Source organism: Homalodisca vitripennis, chromosome 7, assembly GCF_021130785.1.
Source record: "Homalodisca vitripennis isolate AUS2020 chromosome 7, UT_GWSS_2.1, whole genome shotgun sequence".
NCBI lineage: Eukaryota > Metazoa > Arthropoda > Insecta > Hemiptera > Cicadellidae > Homalodisca > Homalodisca vitripennis.
In genome coordinates, this window is record NC_060213.1 from 23,765,157 (window position 1) to 23,785,251 (window position 20,095).

At 37.2% G+C, this 20,095-nt stretch overlaps 2 protein-coding genes across 3 annotated transcripts; both read right to left on the reverse strand.

Annotated features, from left to right (window-relative positions):
* Positions 1-1,604: 1,604 nt before the first annotated feature.
* Positions 1,605-18,086, reverse strand: LOC124366505 (probable 4-coumarate--CoA ligase 2). 2 transcript variants are annotated; one of them, XM_046823093.1, is made up of 5 exons: positions 17,966-18,086; positions 5,405-6,031; positions 3,938-4,103; positions 2,277-2,309; positions 1,605-2,140 (listed from the first exon to the last, which is right to left on the reverse strand). In XM_046823093.1, exons 2-5 carry the CDS (start codon positions 5,606-5,608, stop codon positions 2,058-2,060), a joined length of 486 nt encoding a protein of 161 aa, XP_046679049.1. In that variant the 5' UTR covers positions 5,609-6,031; positions 17,966-18,086; the 3' UTR covers positions 1,605-2,057. The 2 variants fall into 2 exon arrangements, with proteins under 2 accessions (XP_046679049.1, XP_046679048.1); XM_046823092.1 differs by lacking the exon at positions 1,605-2,140 and having other exon boundaries at positions 2,147-2,309.
* LOC124366645 (mycosubtilin synthase subunit B-like) lies at positions 6,477-16,585 on the reverse strand. Its single transcript, XM_046823245.1, has 4 exons — positions 15,933-16,585; positions 15,398-15,554; positions 10,533-10,632; positions 6,477-7,050 (listed from the first exon to the last, which is right to left on the reverse strand). The coding sequence occupies exons 1-4, from the start codon at positions 16,583-16,585 to the stop codon at positions 6,992-6,994; spliced, it is 969 nt and encodes a 322-aa protein (XP_046679201.1). The 3' UTR covers positions 6,477-6,991.
* Positions 18,087-20,095: the final 2,009 nt, after the last annotated feature.

A 20,095-nucleotide genomic window follows, 5' to 3' on the forward strand; every position in this document is an offset into this window, starting at 1 on the left:
ATACGAATTACGTCAACACTACTCTAATTACAGTACACCGTGTTATATGTCTACAGTGCTTTACTATAGTATACGAATTACGTCAACACTACTCTAATTACAGTACACCATGTTATATGTCTACAGTGCTTTACTATAATATAAGAATTACGTCAACACTACTCTAATTACAGTACACCGTGTTATATGTCTACAGTGCTTTACTATAGTATAAGAATTGCGTCAACACTACTCTAATTACAGTACACGTGTTATATGTACACCATGTTGTATGTCAACAGTGTATATGTCTAGTGCTTATAAACGAATTACCTCAACACTACTCTAATTAATTACAGTACACCGTGTTATATGTCTACAGTGCTTTACTATATAGTATAAGAATTACGTCAACACTACTCTAATTACAGTACACCGTGTTATATGTCTACAGTGCTTTACTATAGTATAAGAATTACGTCAACACTACTCTAATTACAGTACACCGTGTTATATGTCTACAGTGCTTTACTATAATATAAGAATTACGTCAACACTACTCTAATTACAGTACACCGTGTTATATGTCTACAGTGCTTTACTATAGTATAAGAATTACGTCAACACTACTCTAATTACAGTACACCGTGTTATATGTCTACAGTGCTTTACTATAATATAAGAATAACGTCAACACTACTCTAATTACAGTATACTATGTTATATGTCAACAGTGCTTTGCTATAGTATACGAATTACGTCAACACTACTCTAATTACAGTACACCGTGTTATATGTCTACAGTGCTTTACAATAATATACGAATTATGTTAACACCAAACAAATTATAGTACACAATGTTATATAGTATACGATAAGCTAGGAGCAAACAGGCGTCGCTGAAGTTTAAACGCACGATTTCAAGTTTTTACAAATTTTTCATTATTGGCAGATGGAACGAAAGACAGTCATACGGAAAGGCCATTTTTATATTCCCTTGCAAACAAACGTTAACGTGCAGCCAATTAATGTTAAATGTTCTCTATATATAGTAAACAACGTTGTGTACCAACAATCCTTTACAATAGAACACTACTCTAGATATAGGTCACGATGTTATATACCAAGAATAGTTTATCTATAGTACACTGTGTTCAATATTTAAATGGCTTTACCAATCCGTGAACCTGCGTTGGGAAGTTTTGGAACTCCCCATAGACTGTCCGGTTGATCGATTTACACATGTAGTCATAGTGAGTGACATTCGTTTTTGGTCCAATAATTGGAAAATTATCATGTTTTGACTATTTTCTTCTGACCTACAACTCAAACCCCTCTAATTCCGTTGTTAAGGTTCCTACCAGCTCAGCAAGCTTGGATGTTACTGTATGATGGCCGTACAATATCTAACAATGGAGGTGTGTTTATCATCGTTCTCATAACGTAGCTATGGTAGGAAGAGTTGATTCAATTTGCATGTTGAGCCTAGCCAAAAAAGAAAGGTTAACTGGAGCTAAATTCAACATTCAAATCATTCTCATAATACTATATATTTCAAATCCACGTTAATTCTTTATCTTCGACTGTTTACAATTTATGAAATTCATATTTAAGCATTCAAGAATCTACATCACGCAGCTTCTGTAGAATACGTTCACTTGAAGTAATCGCTTCACAGGAACTGAACTGCAAAATCGGTTAGCATAATAATAGTAGTGAGAGTGGGATATTAGGTTTTTCTTATGCAGATAATTTATTACTTGAGTCAGTATAACTTGTTTACAATTTCGCTGTGTTTTCTCAGATCTACTGCAGACTGTAATCTCTCAGCGTCTTCCGCACAACTTTGCCGATGATTGTCCGAGTCAGCACGTCCAGGAACCGGACACCTCCTCTGAGTCAGTATAACTTGTTTATAATTTCGCTGTAAGTTTTCTCAGATCTACTGCAGACTGTAATCTCTCAGCGTCTTCCGCACAACTTTGCCGATGATTGTCCGAGGCAGCACGTCCAGGAACCGGACACCTCCTCTGAGTCAGTATAACTTGTTTATAATTTCGCTGTAAGTTTTCTCAGATCTACTGCAGACTGTAATCTCTCAGCGTCTTCCGCACAACTTTGCCGATGATTGTCCGAGGCAGCACGTCCAGGAACCGGACACCTCCTCTGAGTCAGTATAACTTGTTTATAATTTCGCTGTAAGTTTTCTCAGATCTACTGCAGACTGTAATCTCTCAGCGTCTTCCGCACAACTTTGCCGATGATTGTCCGAGGCAGCACGTCCAGGAACCGGACACCTCCTCTGAGTCTCTTGTAATCTTCGACTCGTTCTGTAACAACCGAACCAGTCGCAGATATAGGCAATAATATTCAATAGCATTACTATACGTATCTAAAAACAATTTTAGAACTTATGCCTGATAATAAGTTTTTCTCAAACCACTTATCACAACAAACTAATTTAACACTATAAAATAATAATCTAATTTGTTGTATTAAAACTTCAAACAGTTTCTAGAATTTGTCTCTAAAATACAGCCCCCCTTCACTCTCTTTTGGAGCGAATCAAATATCCATTCAAATTCGCAAATTAAACCTCGATTGATATTTCGTTCGATTGTTCAGTTCCGGTTCCCATTGGCGCGGCACAGACTTGCAAGGCAGGGCGAGATGCGTGGCGCTTACGAGAAAGCGAATGAAAATTACTGAACCAAATTTAGTAATAACATATTTGATGCGGAGCCAATCTAAAATATATTATTGCAACATATATAACGGCACAAACAGTTGGGCAAATCAAAAATTGACAATTGCATAAACAAATAGCCTACGCAACATATCGAGATATTTTTCGAATTAAAAAAATGACCCAATAAAATTGAAAAATCACGAAAGATCGTACCAAAAAAGTAAAACATGACTCAGTAAGATGTATCTTACTACGATACAAGCAAGTAATCAACTAGACTGATCACGGGGACTTTGGCGTAAAGCAAATTCTTAATTTAAATTTACTTGTTGTCAAACCATCCGAAAGACTTGGAGGTTTTAAAAATAGACTTAGACACTTTCTTATGATAAGAGAATTTCATTTGATTGAACATGTATCTAGACATGACGTAGCTATGGTGGGAAGGGTTGGTTCAATTTGAATGTTGAATTTAGCTTCAATTCACCTTCTTTTTATAGCAGCGTTTGGTATCTGATGTGTCTCTGACTTGACTCCTGGAATCTGGAGTCATATTCGTCTCAAGAGATATATAGAAAGCTTAAAACCAATCTTTACATTGTTTTGTCATCAGAAATACGTATAAACTGTGATTATTACTACTAGTTATATACAAGTTAGAAACTATCTATTTTGTTGAGTCATATTTAAAGACTCAGACCCCAGTGTCGTTTTTTTTTTTAAAAAAAAAATAAAAGTGTCAAATAATTGTAAATGACATTTACGTATGCGTTAGTTGCGTTAGTAATTTTGTCTCTAATATCTTCACAGCGGAATGTTGTAATTTCAAGAACTCAAAGGCAGAAAATATTCTACCGTTGTTTACTAAAATCTTTGAAGTATGTCGAAAAAAGAATAATTTGAATAGTGTCATGAAAAAGAATGTTAAAAAATGTCTTCTCCGTCCTTAATTAAGGAAAAGAAATTCTTGCTGATATTCAATTATTAATCAAATACTGCAATATGTAAGCATTAATTTAGAACATCTAGCAATTCGACCAATGAAGGTTTGATGTATAGATATATACTGTTGTGAAGAAGAGTTACATTCCTTGGCCTTCAAAAAAGTATGAGAGATACTTCAATAACTAAATCCAAACTACTTGAATAGCATCCCTTCAGTAATGAGAAATAAATATAGTTGACATAATTTACTCCAATACTAAAATGATCCTCGATCAGTTAAACAACGAAAACCATTGACACTACATTAACAGAAATCAGACTTGCCGTCAACAAAGTCCAAAATCTGCTGTTCGGTGACGACAGTTCCCAGTTTGCTGACGACAAAGGCTATGGGGTGCTGAGTGTCGCTGACGTGAGGTTTGCTGACCACTGCTGCCTCCTGCACGGCGGGGTGAGTCTGCAGCACATCCTCCAGTTCGGCGGCACTGAACTAACATTCACTTGTCACATCTAGTTCTTCACCAAGTTCCTTTAGTACTTATACGAGAGGAGTGACTACGGGACAAAGTTGAGTTATTGCTAGATCTGTGAGTAGAGTTTTGGTTACCTGATTACTTTGAAACTGTCCGTGACACATTATTTACATCTCATTTTTGTAACAGCCCAACGTGTTTTTAAATAACTAAACTCATTTTCTCTTCTTTAATTAATAAAATGTACGAACTAAAATTGTGATACACTGGGTTCTTATGGCATTTAATAAATGTTAAAAAGATAAAACGTGTACGCCGAGGTTTTGTTTTCTTTAAGTATCGTCTATAGATTATTGTGTCCAGTAAACAATTTATAAATGAATATACCTTGAACCTTTACACATTTTTGATCACGATGTTGCCATAAAAAAGATTAACTTCCACCCGAGGCGATGCCGGTCAGTAAAACAAGCAGAGGTACCTCTGAGATTAAAAGAATACCATGGACAAATACAGTATTTCACCATTTTGTAACTTATTTACTTGCGGCACCATCAGGCCATTCATGTTTCAGTGCCTCAAAATATACCAAGCTCGTTTTAAAGGTAAAGCATTGTGATTATACTCAAAACAAATAACTTTCTATTCTAAACCTCCCTTTGAACAATAAATTGCTCTAGATATGAATGAGTGAATGAAATAAAATAAATATGAATGAATATGAAATGAAATACCATAATATAAACAATAATTAAAAAGGGGTAATTTGAAAAATCTTTAGCCCAACTACTTCTATGATTCCATATAAACTCTCTTCCACATCTCTTAATCACTAACAACGAATGTGTGTCAGGTTACCTGCCTTTGATGAGAATCACATTAGGTATTTTGAATTATCACACTTAATATTTTTACGGGAAACGGTTCAACCCGCCCCCCAAACCATTTGTTGACTGTTGAGATGGCGCGGCGCTTCACAACGACGTTGAAGTGCTTTACCAAATCGACGCGGTTTAAACCAGAAACCTTTGGCGGTAGTCGTGACAGTTCTTGCGTTGGATTAGTTATTTAAGCTACAGCAAACATTTAACAGAAATAATGTAATAATATTTAACCAAACTAACTGTTGTGTGCATACATTTTAAATAAAATAAATTAATACATAATGTCATATTCTAAATAACCGTTGTTTTTAAGGAACGTTTCCTTTGTTTTAAGGTGCATAACTTCTCGAATTTTTGGAAGTTTTGACTCACAATCATCCTTTATAAGAAATTTCTCTATTACTTAATAAAAAAAAAAAAAAAATAGGGAATACCTTTTTCCCACGGTAGTTTATGAGGTCCCCGGCACGGCCTCGTAGATATAAGTAGCCGTCGTCGTCCACGAACCCCACGTCTCCGCTGTTGAAGAACCCTTGATGATCAAACAGGCGCTTGTTCAGATCAGGCCTGCCCCAATACCCGGTAGTGGCTGCTGGTGTTTTGATCCACACCTCGCCCATCTCTCCGACATGTACCATGGTCCCAGCGTCGTCGATCACCTGCCCTTACAAGTAGTTATCTATGTATTAGACAGATCAGGCCTGCCCCAGTACCCGGTAGTGGCTGCTGGTGTTTTGATCCACACCTCGCCCATCTCTCCGACATGTACCATGGTCCCAGCGTCGTCGATCACCTGCCCTTACAAGTAGTTATCTATGTATTAGACAGATCAGGCCTGCCCCAGTACCCGGTAGTGGCTGCTGGTGTTTTGATCCACACCTCGCCCATCTCTCCGACATGTACCATGGTCCCAGCGTCGTCGATCACCTGCCCTTACAAGTAGTTATCTATGTATTAGACAGATCAGGCCTGCCCCAATACCCGGTAGTGGCTGCTGGTGTTTTGATCCACACCTCGCCCATCTCTCCGACATGTACCATGGTCCCAGCGTCGTCGATCACCTGCCCTTACAAGTAGTTATCTATGTATTAGTTATATTAGTTTAGAATTGGATTTTTTTAATTTTTACTTAGACGATTGTTTCCAAAACACACATCTAAATTTCTTTTCTTTTTAATTGACACGGAAAAAACACCATAAAACAGGTACAGGAAATAAACATGTATAAACATGCGAATGTTGGGTTTACCTTCATTTCATCTTCCGCTTAGTGCATCGTCTGAAATATGACACTGGTGTCGATTAAATCCTAGAATTTGGATCTACCGGAAGTCCAAGGTCTAAGTCGGAAGATGAAATGGAGCGTAAATCAATATTCACATTGGATTGACCCTTCCCACCACAGATGCGTTATCTATAAACATGTTGAAGCAAAAACAAAAAGACTAGTAAAATATGTACAGTTATATCTTGAACATTACCTTAATCTCAACTCCAGGGTTCGGACGTCCACAGGCCCCTAACTTGACGTATATACTCTCGAGTTTCAGTAGTTTCAAACACAAGTCAAGCTACTATGATGTATAGAAATTAAGTTCTTGTAAATGACTCGACTATATCACCTGTTTTGAGCAGAAGTCTTCAGCCACACAGCTCAGGATGTTCTCTCCAGCTGGTCACGTGGTCACGTTACAAACACAAGTCAAGCTACTATGATGTATAGAAATTAAGTTCTTGTAAATGACTCGACTATATCACCTGTTTTGAGCAGAAGTCTTCAGCCACACAGCTCAGGATGTTCTCTCCAGCTGGTCACGTGGTCACGTTACAAACACAAGTCAAGCTACTATGATGTATAGAAATTAAGTTCTTGTAAATGACTCGACTATATCACCTGTTTTGAGCAGAAGTCTTCAGCCACACAGCTCAGGATGTTCTCTCCAGCTGGTCACGTGGTCACGTTACAAACACAAGTCAAGCTACTATGATGTATAGAAATTAAGTTCTTGTAAATGACTCGACTATATCACCTGTTTTGAGCAGAAGTCTTCAGCCACACAGCTCAGGATGTTCTCTCCAGCTGGTCACGTGGTCACGTTACAAACACAAGTCAAGCTACTATGATGTATAGAAATTAAGTTCTTGTAAATGACTCGACTATATCACCTGTTTTGAGCAGAAGTCTTCATTTTCTATGACAGTTCCCTTTTGAAACTCATAATCAAATATATAAACCATAAAAATTACTTTAAACTACTTTAGCATTTATAAATAATCAATTAGGCTAATTGATTAATTATTTGATTGTTAGAAGCTTGAAAGAAGTAATTGTTGCGATATCAGGGATTGATGGTATTTCGAGCAGAGTTGTAAAATAAAGTATGTATGCCATCAGCCGGTTACTAGCCACCATTATATCAGCTTCCTTTAGATTAAGTCAGTTCCCTAGTGACTGAAGAATACAGAGACTATTCCAGTGCACCAGGGAGGCGATAGAAGTCTAGAAGACTTATATAGAAGACCTATATCATAAATATCCACTTTTAGTCAAACTTTCAATTGATTTTTCTTGACTGTTTAACTTCTTTTCTGAACTCAAACGAAATTTTCTCTAAAAATACGGAGGTTAAATGCATTAGTGAGGCAATAATTTGCTACATTTCCGACATTATTACTGAAATAGACAATACAAGACGGGCGGTGGGAGTCATGATGGATCTGACGGAAGCAGATTGCCTCAAACATGACATCTTCTGGATTGTCTGAGAGATCTTGGGTTAGGTCGCTTGACATTACAGTGGTTGAGCTCCTATCTATCTCAAACACAGAAGTTTGTCCAGGTCGAATGTACGGTTCCCAAGTAACTACAAATGTTAAATTTTCGTGTGTGGATAAATGCTGTATATATAAAGTTTAAACTATAACAACTCCAGATGAATGATCTTCGCTTTAAATTCTTATTGACGCCAGAAGATGAATTACTACTAGTTAAAACTGTAGTAACGTATATTACTAATCTCCTATCTCTTTGACGTGGTAATGTTTTAATATTAATCATATATTCTCAGTTTGGACTGTAGCAATATTTAAATACGTTAATTTTGGTCTTAATTGCTTACTAGTAGGGATAAAATCTTATGAAATTAAAAATTGTATTTTGAATGATGTGCTTTGACATAATATATGCTCCTTCTAAACTACGTTTGAATTGATTTTGTTCGCAATTAAGGAAATTATCGATTTTCACCTTATTTCTGGTATATTATTGTATACTTCTTAACAATTACATTACGTCGACCCCTTAACCTTTGCAAATTATTAAAAAGGGTATCTGCTCTCAATATTTTATTTGTGTGCTCTGAGTGGCAGTAGAACAATAATAATAATAATATTCCTTATTGCGTGAAACAATTGCAATATTGCATGGCATGCGTCAACGTAACTGTATAAAATACATAAGATAAATGATGGTAAAGATATACAACGCAATACAATTCTTGTATGTATCAGAACCGGGGTTTTGTGATTGTTGTTAATTTCAAAAATTTTCATCCCAGTGGCTCATCATGAATTCATCAGTCGAGTAAAATGCATTTGACAGAAGAAAATGTTTTAGTCGAGTTTTTAATTTTTCGTTTCATTGATTTGTTTGATGCCCTCAGGGAGCCTATTGATTAGTCCGACTCCAACTTGTGATGGAAAGTGTTCGAAAACTGCCGTTCTGTGCTGTTCGACTCGAAAGTTATCCCTGCCTCTAGTCCCGTATTGGTGGACATCCCTGCCCCGTACCAACTCTCATTTAAGTCGGCAGTACAAGGCCACCTCGAGAATATAAAGACAGGGCAAGGTCAGCAATCCAAGCTCCCTAAAGGCGTTTTGCACGTCTCTGAGTTTTAATTGTGAAAGAATTCTTACTGCTTTCTTTTGAGATCTGAAAACCCTTTCAAGTATTTGGAACAGTTTCCCCACAATCTTAAGCCAAATGTTAAATGTGGATGTATCAGACCGAAATAGACCATTTTAATACATCCACCGAACAAAATTTTGCAAGATTGCGCAGGACATAAATTCCCGGAGCAAACGTTTTCAATGTGATCGTCCCATGTCAGCTCCCGATCAAGATACATTCCAAGAAACTTAATGGATTCTGCTTCATCCAAAAGGCCACCAGAACCGCGGGTCGAAGTTCTTGCTCTTGTTGTGGCAGAAGGAAAACAATTATGACGTTTGGTTATGAACTGTTTGTTTTCAAATTGAATCTGGTGAAATATTTGATGTATGAATTCAATTCAATGAATGACTCCACATCAAGTTCGTTTTTTTATTTTGATCTGATGGAGAGAGTCGTAATGTCAGCATATTGAATCATGTTTCCATTTTGGATCGCTGAGTTTAATCTGTTGATGTAAATTAAAAAAAAAAACGCCCTAATATTGATCCCTGTGGGACATCGTAGGGAATTTTGACTTGACCTGACAAGACGTTCGCAATCTGCACGCACTGCTCTCTATCTTTCAAATCAGACGAGATCTAATCGTGCGGAAGTCCCCGAATACCACTTGACCACAACTGGTGCAACACTGTTGCATGATGCACACGGTCAAAAGCTTTAGAGAGGTCGAGGAATATGCTTAGCACGTGCACTCGCCTCTCTAGGCCCTCGACAACATAGTAAATGAGATTCGTTACGGCATCGATTGTCGACTTGTTTTTCCTGAACCCAAATTGTTCGGGACATAGAACCTCGTAACGATCAAGAAATTATTAAAATTGTTTGAGAAAAGCTTTTTCGAACATTTTTCTGAAAACTGGGAGAGTAGAAATTGGACGATAGTTGCTTGGAATGCAAGGATGGTACTTTTTGAGAGATTGATCAGTCGGGTGATTGGAGTCAAGAGGTATTTGAAGCACCCCCTGAGCAACCACACTGACATGCCATTGAAGTCATTGAGTTTTTTTTCAGCTTCAGATCCCGCAAGTTACGGGCCACCTCAACCTCACTCACAGGAAAAATAACTATAGACGAGACGAAAATGAGTCGTCTGGTTCAGCCACAGCTGTAAAAGAGTTGTTAAATACAATTCAATTATACCCGGCGCGAGAAAAGTAGTTTCACTTTCAATGTTCTATAACTTCGTCATTTGTCATCGTCGCCCCTTAAAACCATAAATTGTTTAGTTCATGAAGACGATAACAAAAAGTTAATAACGCGAAATTCATCTTTGTCCATTCCGGTCGTTAAGTTCACAATTTTTGAAAATGTTACGCAATACTAATGAGTTTACAACATTAACTTGAGAGATTTATCCAAGAATCTGCTACTTGGTTCTTTGTACTTCACTCGCTGTTTGGGTTGCCTGTCATCTTAAGATTGTGCATTCAGTGAAGTTAGTTAGTATGCGTTTGTAACTAATATTTCTATATAAATTGTGGTCTAAATAAGTCAAATCGTGCAAGAGTTATTGCAATGCAATAGACTGAGATATCTATGAAATCTACCCAAGTACAAACACGCATCCAATGTACTAAAGTAAATATGAGAATGTATCAGCAAATTCTTACCGACAAATACTCTTTCCACTGAAGACACGTCAAACTTGTGCAGATCTGGTTCATTCGTGTATCGGGACATACTACCCGTACTTAGAAACCAGCCTTGTATCTATAAAGAAACTTTTATGAGAAAAATTAACGTAAGGTTAATCCATATAATTTTGAGACACTATCGCACAAATAGTGTTACATAATATAAACAGCCAAATAGGTCAAAGTTATATAAGAATGGTTGAGTTTGAAACTAATTTATTATCATTAACTACTAGTTTGTTTTATTTACTTATTATTATTCAATTTAACTAAATAATTGACCTTAAACAAGAAAACGTTACTAATTTATTAAATATGTACAAAAGTGGTATTGGGTTTGGCTAGAATTCACCTTCCTCTTAGTGCAGCGCAGCGTACAGAATCTGACGCTGTCACAGACGACTCTTGGAACTACGATGCACTACTGGGGTTTATTTCACTACGATGAACTACTGGGGTTTAGTGCACTACGATGCACTACTGGAGTTTAGTGCACTACGATGCAATACTGGAGTTTAGTGCACTACGATGCACTACTGGGGTCTAGTGCACTACGATGCACTACTGGGGTTTAGTACAATACGATGCACTACTGGGGTTTAGTGCACTACGATGCACTACTGGGGTTTAGTGCAATACGATGCACTACTGGAATTTATGGCTCTACTATGCACTACTGGAGTTTAGTGCACTACGATGCACTACTGGGGTTTAGTGCAATACGATGCACTACTGGAGTTTAGTGCACTACGATGCAATACTGGAGTTTAGTGCACTACGATGCACTACTGGGGTTTAGTGCAATACTATGCACTACTGGAGTTTAGTGCACTACGATGCACTACTGGGGTTTAGTGCAATACTATGCACTACTGGAGTTTAGTGCACTACGATGCAATACTGGAGTTTAGTGCACTACGATGCACTACTGGGGTTTATGGCTCGACTATGCACTACTGGAGTTTAGTGCACTACGATGCAATACTGGAGTTTAGTGCACTACGATGCACTACTGGAATTTATGGCTCTACTATGCACTACTGGAGTTTAGTGCACTACGATGCACTACTGGGGTTTAGTGCAATACGATGCACTACTGGAATTTATGGCTCTACTATGCACTACTGGAGTTTAGTGCACTACGATGCAATACTGGAGTTTAGTGCACTACGATGCACTACTGGGGTTTAGTGCAATACGATGCACTACTGGAATTTAGTGCACTACGATGCACTACTGGGGTTTAGTGCACTACGATGCACTACTGGGGTTTAGTGCACTACGATGCACTACTGGGGTTTAGTGCACTACGATGCACTACTGGGGTTTAGTGCAATACGATGCACTACTGGAATTTATGGCTCTACTATGCACTACTGGGGTTTAGTGCACTACGATGTACTACTGGAATTTAGTAAACTAAGATGCACTACTGTAGTTTAGTGCACTACGATGCACTACTGGGGTTTAGTGCAATACGATGCACTACTGGAATTTATGGCTCTACTATGCACTACTGGGGTTTAGTGCAATACGATGCACTACTGGGGTTTAGTGCACTACGATGCACTACTGGGGTTTAGTGCAATACGATGCACTACTGGAATTTATTGCTCTACTATGCACTACTGGAAGTTTAGTGCACTACGATGCAATACTGTAGTTTAGTGCACTACGATGTAATACTGAAATTTAGTAAACTACGATGCACTACTGTAGTTAAGTGCACTACGATGCACTACTGGAATTTAGTGCTCTACGATGCACTACTGGAATTTAGTACACTAAGATCCACTACTGGCATTTAGTAAACTATGATGCACTACTGTAGTTTAGTACACTACGATGTACTACTGGAATTTAGTAAATTACGATGCACTACTGTAGTTTAGTGCACTACGATGTAATACTGAAATTTAGTAAACTACGATGCACTACTGTAGTTTAGTGCACTACGATGTAATACTGGAATTTAGTAAACTAAGATGCACTACTGTAGTTTAGTGCACTACGATGTACTACTGGAATTTAGTAAACTACGATGCACTACTGTAGTTTAGTGCACTACGATGTAATACTGGAATTTAGTAAACTAAGATGCACTACTGTAGTTTAGTGCACTACGATGTACTACTGAAATTTAGTAAACTACGATGCACTACTGTAGTTTAGTGCACTACGATGTACTACTGGAATTTAGTAAATTACGATGCACTACTGGAGTTTAGTGCACTACGATGTAATACTGGAATTTAGTAAACTAAGATGCACTACTGGAGTTTAGTACACAACGATGCACTACTGGAATTTAGTGCTCTACGATGCACTACTGGAATTTAGTACACTAAGATCCACTACTGGAATTTAGTAAACTACGATGCACTACTGTAGTTTAGTGCACTACGATGTAATACTGGAATTTAGTAAACTAAGATGCACTACTGTAGTTTAGTGCACTACGATGTAATACTGGAATTTAGTAAACTACGATGCACTACTGGAGTTTAGTGCACTACGATGTACTACTGGAATTTAGTAAACTACGATGCCCTACTGGAGTTTAGTGCACTACGATGTACTACTGGAATTTAGTAAACTAAGATGCACTACTGTAGTTTAGTTCACTACGATGTACTACTGGAATTTAGTAAACTAAGATGCACTACTGTAGTTTAGTTCACTACGATGTAATACTGGAATTTAGTAAACTAAGATGCACTACTGTAGTATAGTGCACTACGATGTATACTGGAATTTAGTAAACTAAGATGCACTACTGTAGTTTAGTGCACTACGATGTACTACTGGAATTTAGTAAACTAAGATGCACTACTGTAGTTTAGTTCACTACGATGTACTACTGGAATTTAGTAAACTACGATGCACTACTGTAGTTTAGTGCACTACGATGTAATACTGGAATTTAGTAAACTAAGATGCACTACTGTAGTTTAGTGCAATACGATGTACTACTGGAATTTAGTAAACTAAGATGCACTACTGTAGTTTAGTGCACTACGATGTAATACTGGAATTTAGTAAACTAAGATGCACTACTGTAGTTTAGTGCACTACGATGTAATACTGAAATTTAGTAAACTAAGATGCACTACTGTAGTTTAGTGCACTACGATGTACTACTGGAATTTAGTAAACTAAGATGCACTACTGTAGTTTAGTGCACTACGATGTAATACTGGAATTTAGTAAACTAAGATGCACTACTGTAGTTTAGTGCACTACGATGTACTACTGGAATTTAGTAAACTACGATGCACTACTGTAGTTTAGTGCACTACGATGTAATACTGGAATTTAGTAAACTAAGATGCACTACTGTAGTTTAGTGCACTACGATGTACTACTGGAATTTAGTAAACTACGATGCCCTACTGGAGTTTAGTGCACTACGATGTACTACTGGAATTTAGTAAACTAAGATGCACTACTGTAGTTTAGTTCACTACGATGTACTACTGGAATTTAGTAAACTAAGATGCACTACTGTAGTTTAGTGCACTACGATGTAATACTGGAATTTAGTAAACTAAGATGCACTACTGTAGTTTAGTGCACTACGATGTAATACTGGAATTTAGTAAACTAAGATGCACTACTGTAGTTTAGTGCACTACGATGTACTACTGGAATTTAGTAAACTACGATGCACTACTGTAGTTTAGTGCACTACGATGTAATACTGGAATTTAGTAAACTAAGATGCACTACTGTAGTTTAGTGCACTACGATGTAATACTGGAATTTAGTAAACTAAGATGCACTACTGTAGTTTAGTGCACTACGATGTACTACTGGAATTTAGTAAACTACGATGCACTACTGTAGTTTAGTGCACTACGATGTAATACTGGAATTTAGTAAACTAAGATGCACTACTGTAGTTTAGTGCACTACGATGTACTACTGGAATTTAGTAAACTACGATGCACTACTGGAGTTTAGTGCACTACGATGTACTACTGGAATTTAGTAAACTACGATGCACTACTGGAGTTTAGTGCACTACGATGCACTACTGGAATTTAGTGCACTACGAAGCACTAGTTGGAGTTTAGTGCACTACGATGTAATACTGTAATTTAGTAAACTAAGATGCACTACTGTAGTTTAGTGCACTACGATGTAATACTGGAATTTAGTAAACTAAGATGCACTACTGTAGTTTAGTGCACTACGATGTACTACTGGAATTTAGTAAACTACGATGCACTACTGAAGTTTAGTGCACTACGATGCACTACTGGAATTTAGTGCACTACGAAGCACTAGTTGGAGTTTAGTGCACTACAATGATTCAGGCACGACCTCTAAGCGCGGTCATTTCGTAGGTTTTTGACACTGTTTGACATCAGAGACTTCCACATTACAAAATCAAGTGTAATATATATGAAGAAGTGCACCACATTATTTTTCACATGGTGGACACTGAGAACAACTCTTCGTATAGATTACACTTGACTTTATATGTTAGGTGTCCCTGATGTCGAAACAATGCAAAAGTTCGTATTGAGCTTCTCTGTCCCCGACGGTGTCGTATCTCTTCAGACAGACTCGGACTCCAGACCCAGGAGTCAAAGCTGTGGCGGTAATGTTTGGTTATCACTTAGACTTACTGTTTGTACTTAAACCTCATCCTTCTTCGTATTGTTTCAACAAGTAATGTTCAATTCATTTTCATAAATATATGAGATAAAGTTATCCATTCCAAATCCCAGTCTAAGCGATATCATGTTCGGAATTACAAATAAATATCTAAGATTGGATCGGCAGCGGAATGTGGCTAATGAATCTACAAACCTACAAACAACTGAAGCCTTTACCTGGTACTTGGCTGTAAGTCGCAAATTCTCTGTAACTTCTGGGATATTGTTCATGATGAGCGGATACTTATTGTAACATGCAGAGACGAACGTGAAAATCGCACTGTACCAGAAAAACGGAAAGGCGACCAGAAAAGATTTGAAGGGATAGTCAAAACTGAAACGAAACCATGAAAATATCTAATGTCAATACCAAGAAATTCATTTAAATAAGATCTTAAAAAAAATAATTTCGATTCAACTGTAAGCATGAGACTTGAGTAAGCCTGAATACATATGATATAACATTAATATATATTACAATATTATAGATCTATATTTCTATAGTACTGTTAATATTTATTTAAATGAAGTACGATCCTTATTCGATATAAACTAAACACAAACAACTGAAATATAATTTTTGCCTTTAATTTAATAAAAAGTCTCAACCAGAGCAGTACGTGCTATAAAAGCATTAAATGGATTGATTGAATATTTTTAAACAACACACCATATACGAATGTAGATAAAAAACGAGTTTTGGATGTGTTACTTAATTCCACTCCACTGGACCGCAACATCTGTGATCTCGATGCCCTTGGGTACTCCCGTGGTGCCGCTGGAGAACAGTATCACAGCAGTGTGTTTGTAGACATCATTGACCCGGTACAGAGAAAACTCGCCACGACTTGTCAGGATGGGCTTGAGGACCGGGTCCTCGATGTCGACCGTACCCAGTAGCGGCGGAGGACTCATCCTGCTCACACACTTCTGCACGGAGTCCATGTACACACTGCTGCAGAACACCGCTTTCACAGTGTGACCCTGACTCAACTTGTCGATGATGTCTGCATCCGGAATCGACGTCACCATAGAAAGCGTTAGTGATAGAATATCCGCGAAACTCGCAGTCATCCCTGTCTGTCCCTCGACCTGAGTAGAGAACAAACTATCAGGAGGGCAGAGAGCAGTAATAGCTCCAGTGAACATGACGCCCAGCAGTAGCGAGTATGACAATATGCTCTTGTCACAGCACAACACTACGCATTCTCCTGCATTTATACCAGCGCTTTGCAGTCCTGCAGCCGCGGCGGTACTCTGCTGCAGAATATCCGCGAAACTCGCAGTCTTCCCTGTCTGTCCCTCGACCTGAGTAGAGAAAAAACTATCAGGAGGGCAGAGAGCAGTAGTAGCTCCAGTGAACATGACGCCCAGCAGTAGCGAGTATGACAATATGCTCTTGTCACAGCACAACACTACGTAGATTCTGCAGTTATACTAGCGCTTTGCAGTCCTGCAGCCGCGGTGCTACTCTGCTGCAGAATATCTGTAAAACTCGCAGTCATCCCTGTCTGTCCCTCGACCTGAGTAGAGAAAAAACTATCAGGAGGGCAGAGAGCAGTAGTAGCTCCAGTGAACATGACGCCCAGCAGTAGCGAGTATGACAATATGCTCTTGTCACAGCACAACACTACGTAGATTCTGCAGTTATACTAGCGCTTTGCAGTCCTGCAGCCGCGGTGCTACTCTGCTACAGAATATCTGTGAAACTCGCAGTCATCCCTGTCTGTCCCTCGACCTGAGTAGAGAACAAAATATCAGGAGGGCAGAGAGCAGTAGTAGCTTCAGTGAACATGACGCCCAGCAGAAGCGAGTATGACAATATGCTCTTGTCACAGCACAACACTACGTAGATTCTGCAGTTATACTAGCGCTATGCAGTCCCATGCAGTCCTGCAGCCGCGGTGCTACTCTGCTGCAGAATATCTGTGAAACTCGCAGTCTTCCCTGTCAGCCCTAACCTGAGTACACAAATTGTTATGTGTAAATTTAGTTATCTTAAATTAAATAAGTGATCGTTATGTTGGTGAGCGTAAGTCTATATAAAGGGTGTTACATTTAGCTTAAGTAAATATTTTATTTTCTAGTGGCTTATTAACACATAAAACATAATTAATTACTGAATGAACGGCTTTTAACTTGATAATTTACATATGTTATAACGTATAAAACTTCTGTATCAAACATTATTATTATAAATATTTTATGTATAATCTGTACCCTTTTCAAGATTTTAAATATGAAGAAAAATTGAATTTTATAACATTTCATAATACATATAAAAACTGCTCAATTAAAGTATTGTTACTTTCAAAGGTAAGTTCAAGGTTGATATGTTCGTTTACAATTTATTTAGGAAATTTATATTAAAATTAAAAGTTGGAGGCTGTAGTTAATGTTAATAAAATAGTAACACTTGTATTGTATATTTTACCTTCAAATCAACCAAGGAGTTTTATGACTACAGCTAAAATCACTTTTACAGTAGGAAAACTACTTTTAAATACTACTTAATTTCAATAAATCGATACTAAGATAAATAAAAAAATGTACGCACTTGTTTCCTGAATATAATTTTGGTGATCAGTCTCAAAATGGCTTACTCTCGTCTGACATTCTTACAAATTTCTAGAAACTTTTCGAGAAGATGTGTTTACTATGAAGGCATTTATACATTTTTTCTAAATGTCTCTTTGAATCATTTTATGGCAGACAGTAAAATGTAAGGAAAATATGTAAATTCACCAATGCGGTTGTATCCCCATTATTGTGGAGGTATTCCACCAGCAACTGGAGAACGGAAGTGCTTGACCGGAAGCGAGGTCGGGATGACTCTATATCCGGTCCCTTCACGTGCGACATCTCACGAGCTCGGGTGAGCAATATTCTCTCACGTTATGATGGTTGCCAAGTCGTGACCTTGTAGTGATAAGTACAATGGCAATAGTTCAGTGTTAAAGATAAGATTATAAACTTCGTGTCTGCCGTTGTGTATATATTTGTTTATAACCTAGTAATAGTTTATCTCATATATACCTCACCTTCAACATGTATTTAATATTTTATTCCTACAGCATTTTACCCATTATTCTAATATGAACAAATATTCTAAAAAAACTGTGTTTATTTTTAGTTTGATTTAGAATAATTGACATAAAATATCATGGTATTGAATTTACAGTGTATAATATATATTACAATTTTCAAATTGTAACCCCTATCTTATAGCATGTTATTTTAAACGTCCATTCAATAGAAACACAATGAAACGAAGGCAACATCTCTGCGTCGTTCCTAGCAAAGGTTATGGGCAAATAAACCCTTACATTGTAATTTCATCTCGAAAAAGACACCTCTTACCAAAACTATGCACACTGCAAACATTAGATACTACGTAAATGGATAAGCTGGGCAACTCAAAGTCTTACAGAAAGATATCACGCATGCATTGTCTTGATATGCGCAAGACATTAGCAGTGTTCCCCTTTTTTAAGTTACCCCCTTCTACCTCCCTTTGAAAATAGAATGTTTTTTATCTCAAAAATATCCACGAAAGTATTTTTATATGATGGTGAAGGTTGTACGTCGATATCTCAATCCGTTTTGAATATATCAGTTTTGTACCATGTGATAGTTTAGATAGATTATGTAAGTCGATTAAATTTAAATAAAATATTTGATTGTTACATAACATATACATAACATAAGCGAGATTTAAAGAATGCGTATTCCGGAGATGTTGGTTGTGTACTTTATGTTTTATTTCTCTTTTGTTATTCAGGACACGGTAACTTTTGTTAGCCTAAATTACACAAACATTAACTCATTCATGAGCATCAAAGGGAACAGGTTTCAGCCATAAATTGTACGCAGAGTATATTTTAACCTGTACTAATACAATTAGTAAATTTGATAAATATTTAGTTCGAAATCAAGTTAATTCTCACACATTGATTTATGAGTTATAAATTTGTATTTATATTTGTGACTTTACCTCGCCCTCAAGTTCGGGGCCGGTAGCAGCATCCACCAGCGGTGAAACGCGTACTCGTGTTTTGGATCACAATACTTACTTGGAAACTATATCAGGGCATTAAGGTACCAAGGTCTCCGGACCCCCCAAGTTTTCAATTTCTTTCAATTAAATTTTAACAAACAATTTAAATCATTCAGTATTACTGACATGTACTACTGAAAGATAGTTCTCAACATTGAAATAGGTCAAGGACTTTTTAAGATACAAAATGTGGAAAGAAAAGTGGTTTACTGCACTTACCTTAATTTCTGTCCAGTACAAGAAAACATCAGTCGTCTTGACCCCCCAAAAGTTTTTCCTGGTTACGTTCTTGTATCAGGGTAGTCTTCATATAGACTCTCGAATTTAATTATTTGGTCAGAACGTTCGTTTTATTTAGTCAATGTATATTAATAGCACTGTATATGTGTAAATAAAATTATTTATTTATTTAAACTGTGCACTAGCCTTCGCTTGTTCAATATACTTTAAGTTTATGAATTTTGATTGAGACTCACAGAATTCCAAGAGAGAAACACAACTCACGTAAGAGTAAAGAAAGTAAGTTTACTACTTAGCTCACATTATCTGTGGCACAATAGTACGAGTAGGTAGTGACGTCATTTCGCGCATACTACGAAGCATAATGAGGACACACAATTGTAAATTAAATGTTTTTGTTTAATAAAATTAATTTTTTAATTTCTAAAAATGTTATGTCACATGTTTCTAAGATATTTTCAAATGTTTTATATGTTTTGGCCACATGATATTCGTATTACAAATAACACAAACTCTCTTCTCTCTTTTTCAAGAAATATGATTTGTCAGGATTGCACCTTAACTCAGACCCTAGATAC

Bases quoted from the DNA above. Each gene is read 5' to 3' on its own strand.
- LOC124366645 (XM_046823245.1), bottom strand. From the start codon at position 16,585: ATGTTCACTGGAGCTACTACTGCTCTCTGCCCTCCTGATAGTTTTTTC. The intron at 15,555-15,932 runs GTAACACATCCA...GTTTCGTTTCAG, and splicing joins GTCCAGTGGAGTGGAATTAA to TTTTGACTATCCCTTCAAAT. The intron at 7,051-10,532 runs GTAAGAATTTGC...CCACGTGACCAG, and splicing joins AGTGGAAAGAGTATTTGTCG to CTGGAGAGAACATCCTGAGC.
- LOC124366505 (XM_046823093.1), bottom strand. From the start codon at position 5,608: ATGGTACATGTCGGAGAGATGGGCGAGGTGTGGATCAAAACACCAGCA. The intron at 4,104-5,404 runs GTATTCCCTATT...AGTGAATGTTAG, and splicing joins TAAACTACCGTGGGAAAAAG to TTCAGTGCCGCCGAACTGGA. The intron at 2,141-2,276 runs GTGTCCGGTTCC...GACTCAGAGGAG, and splicing joins TTACAAGAGACTCAGAGGAG to GTGTCCGGTTCCTGGACGTG.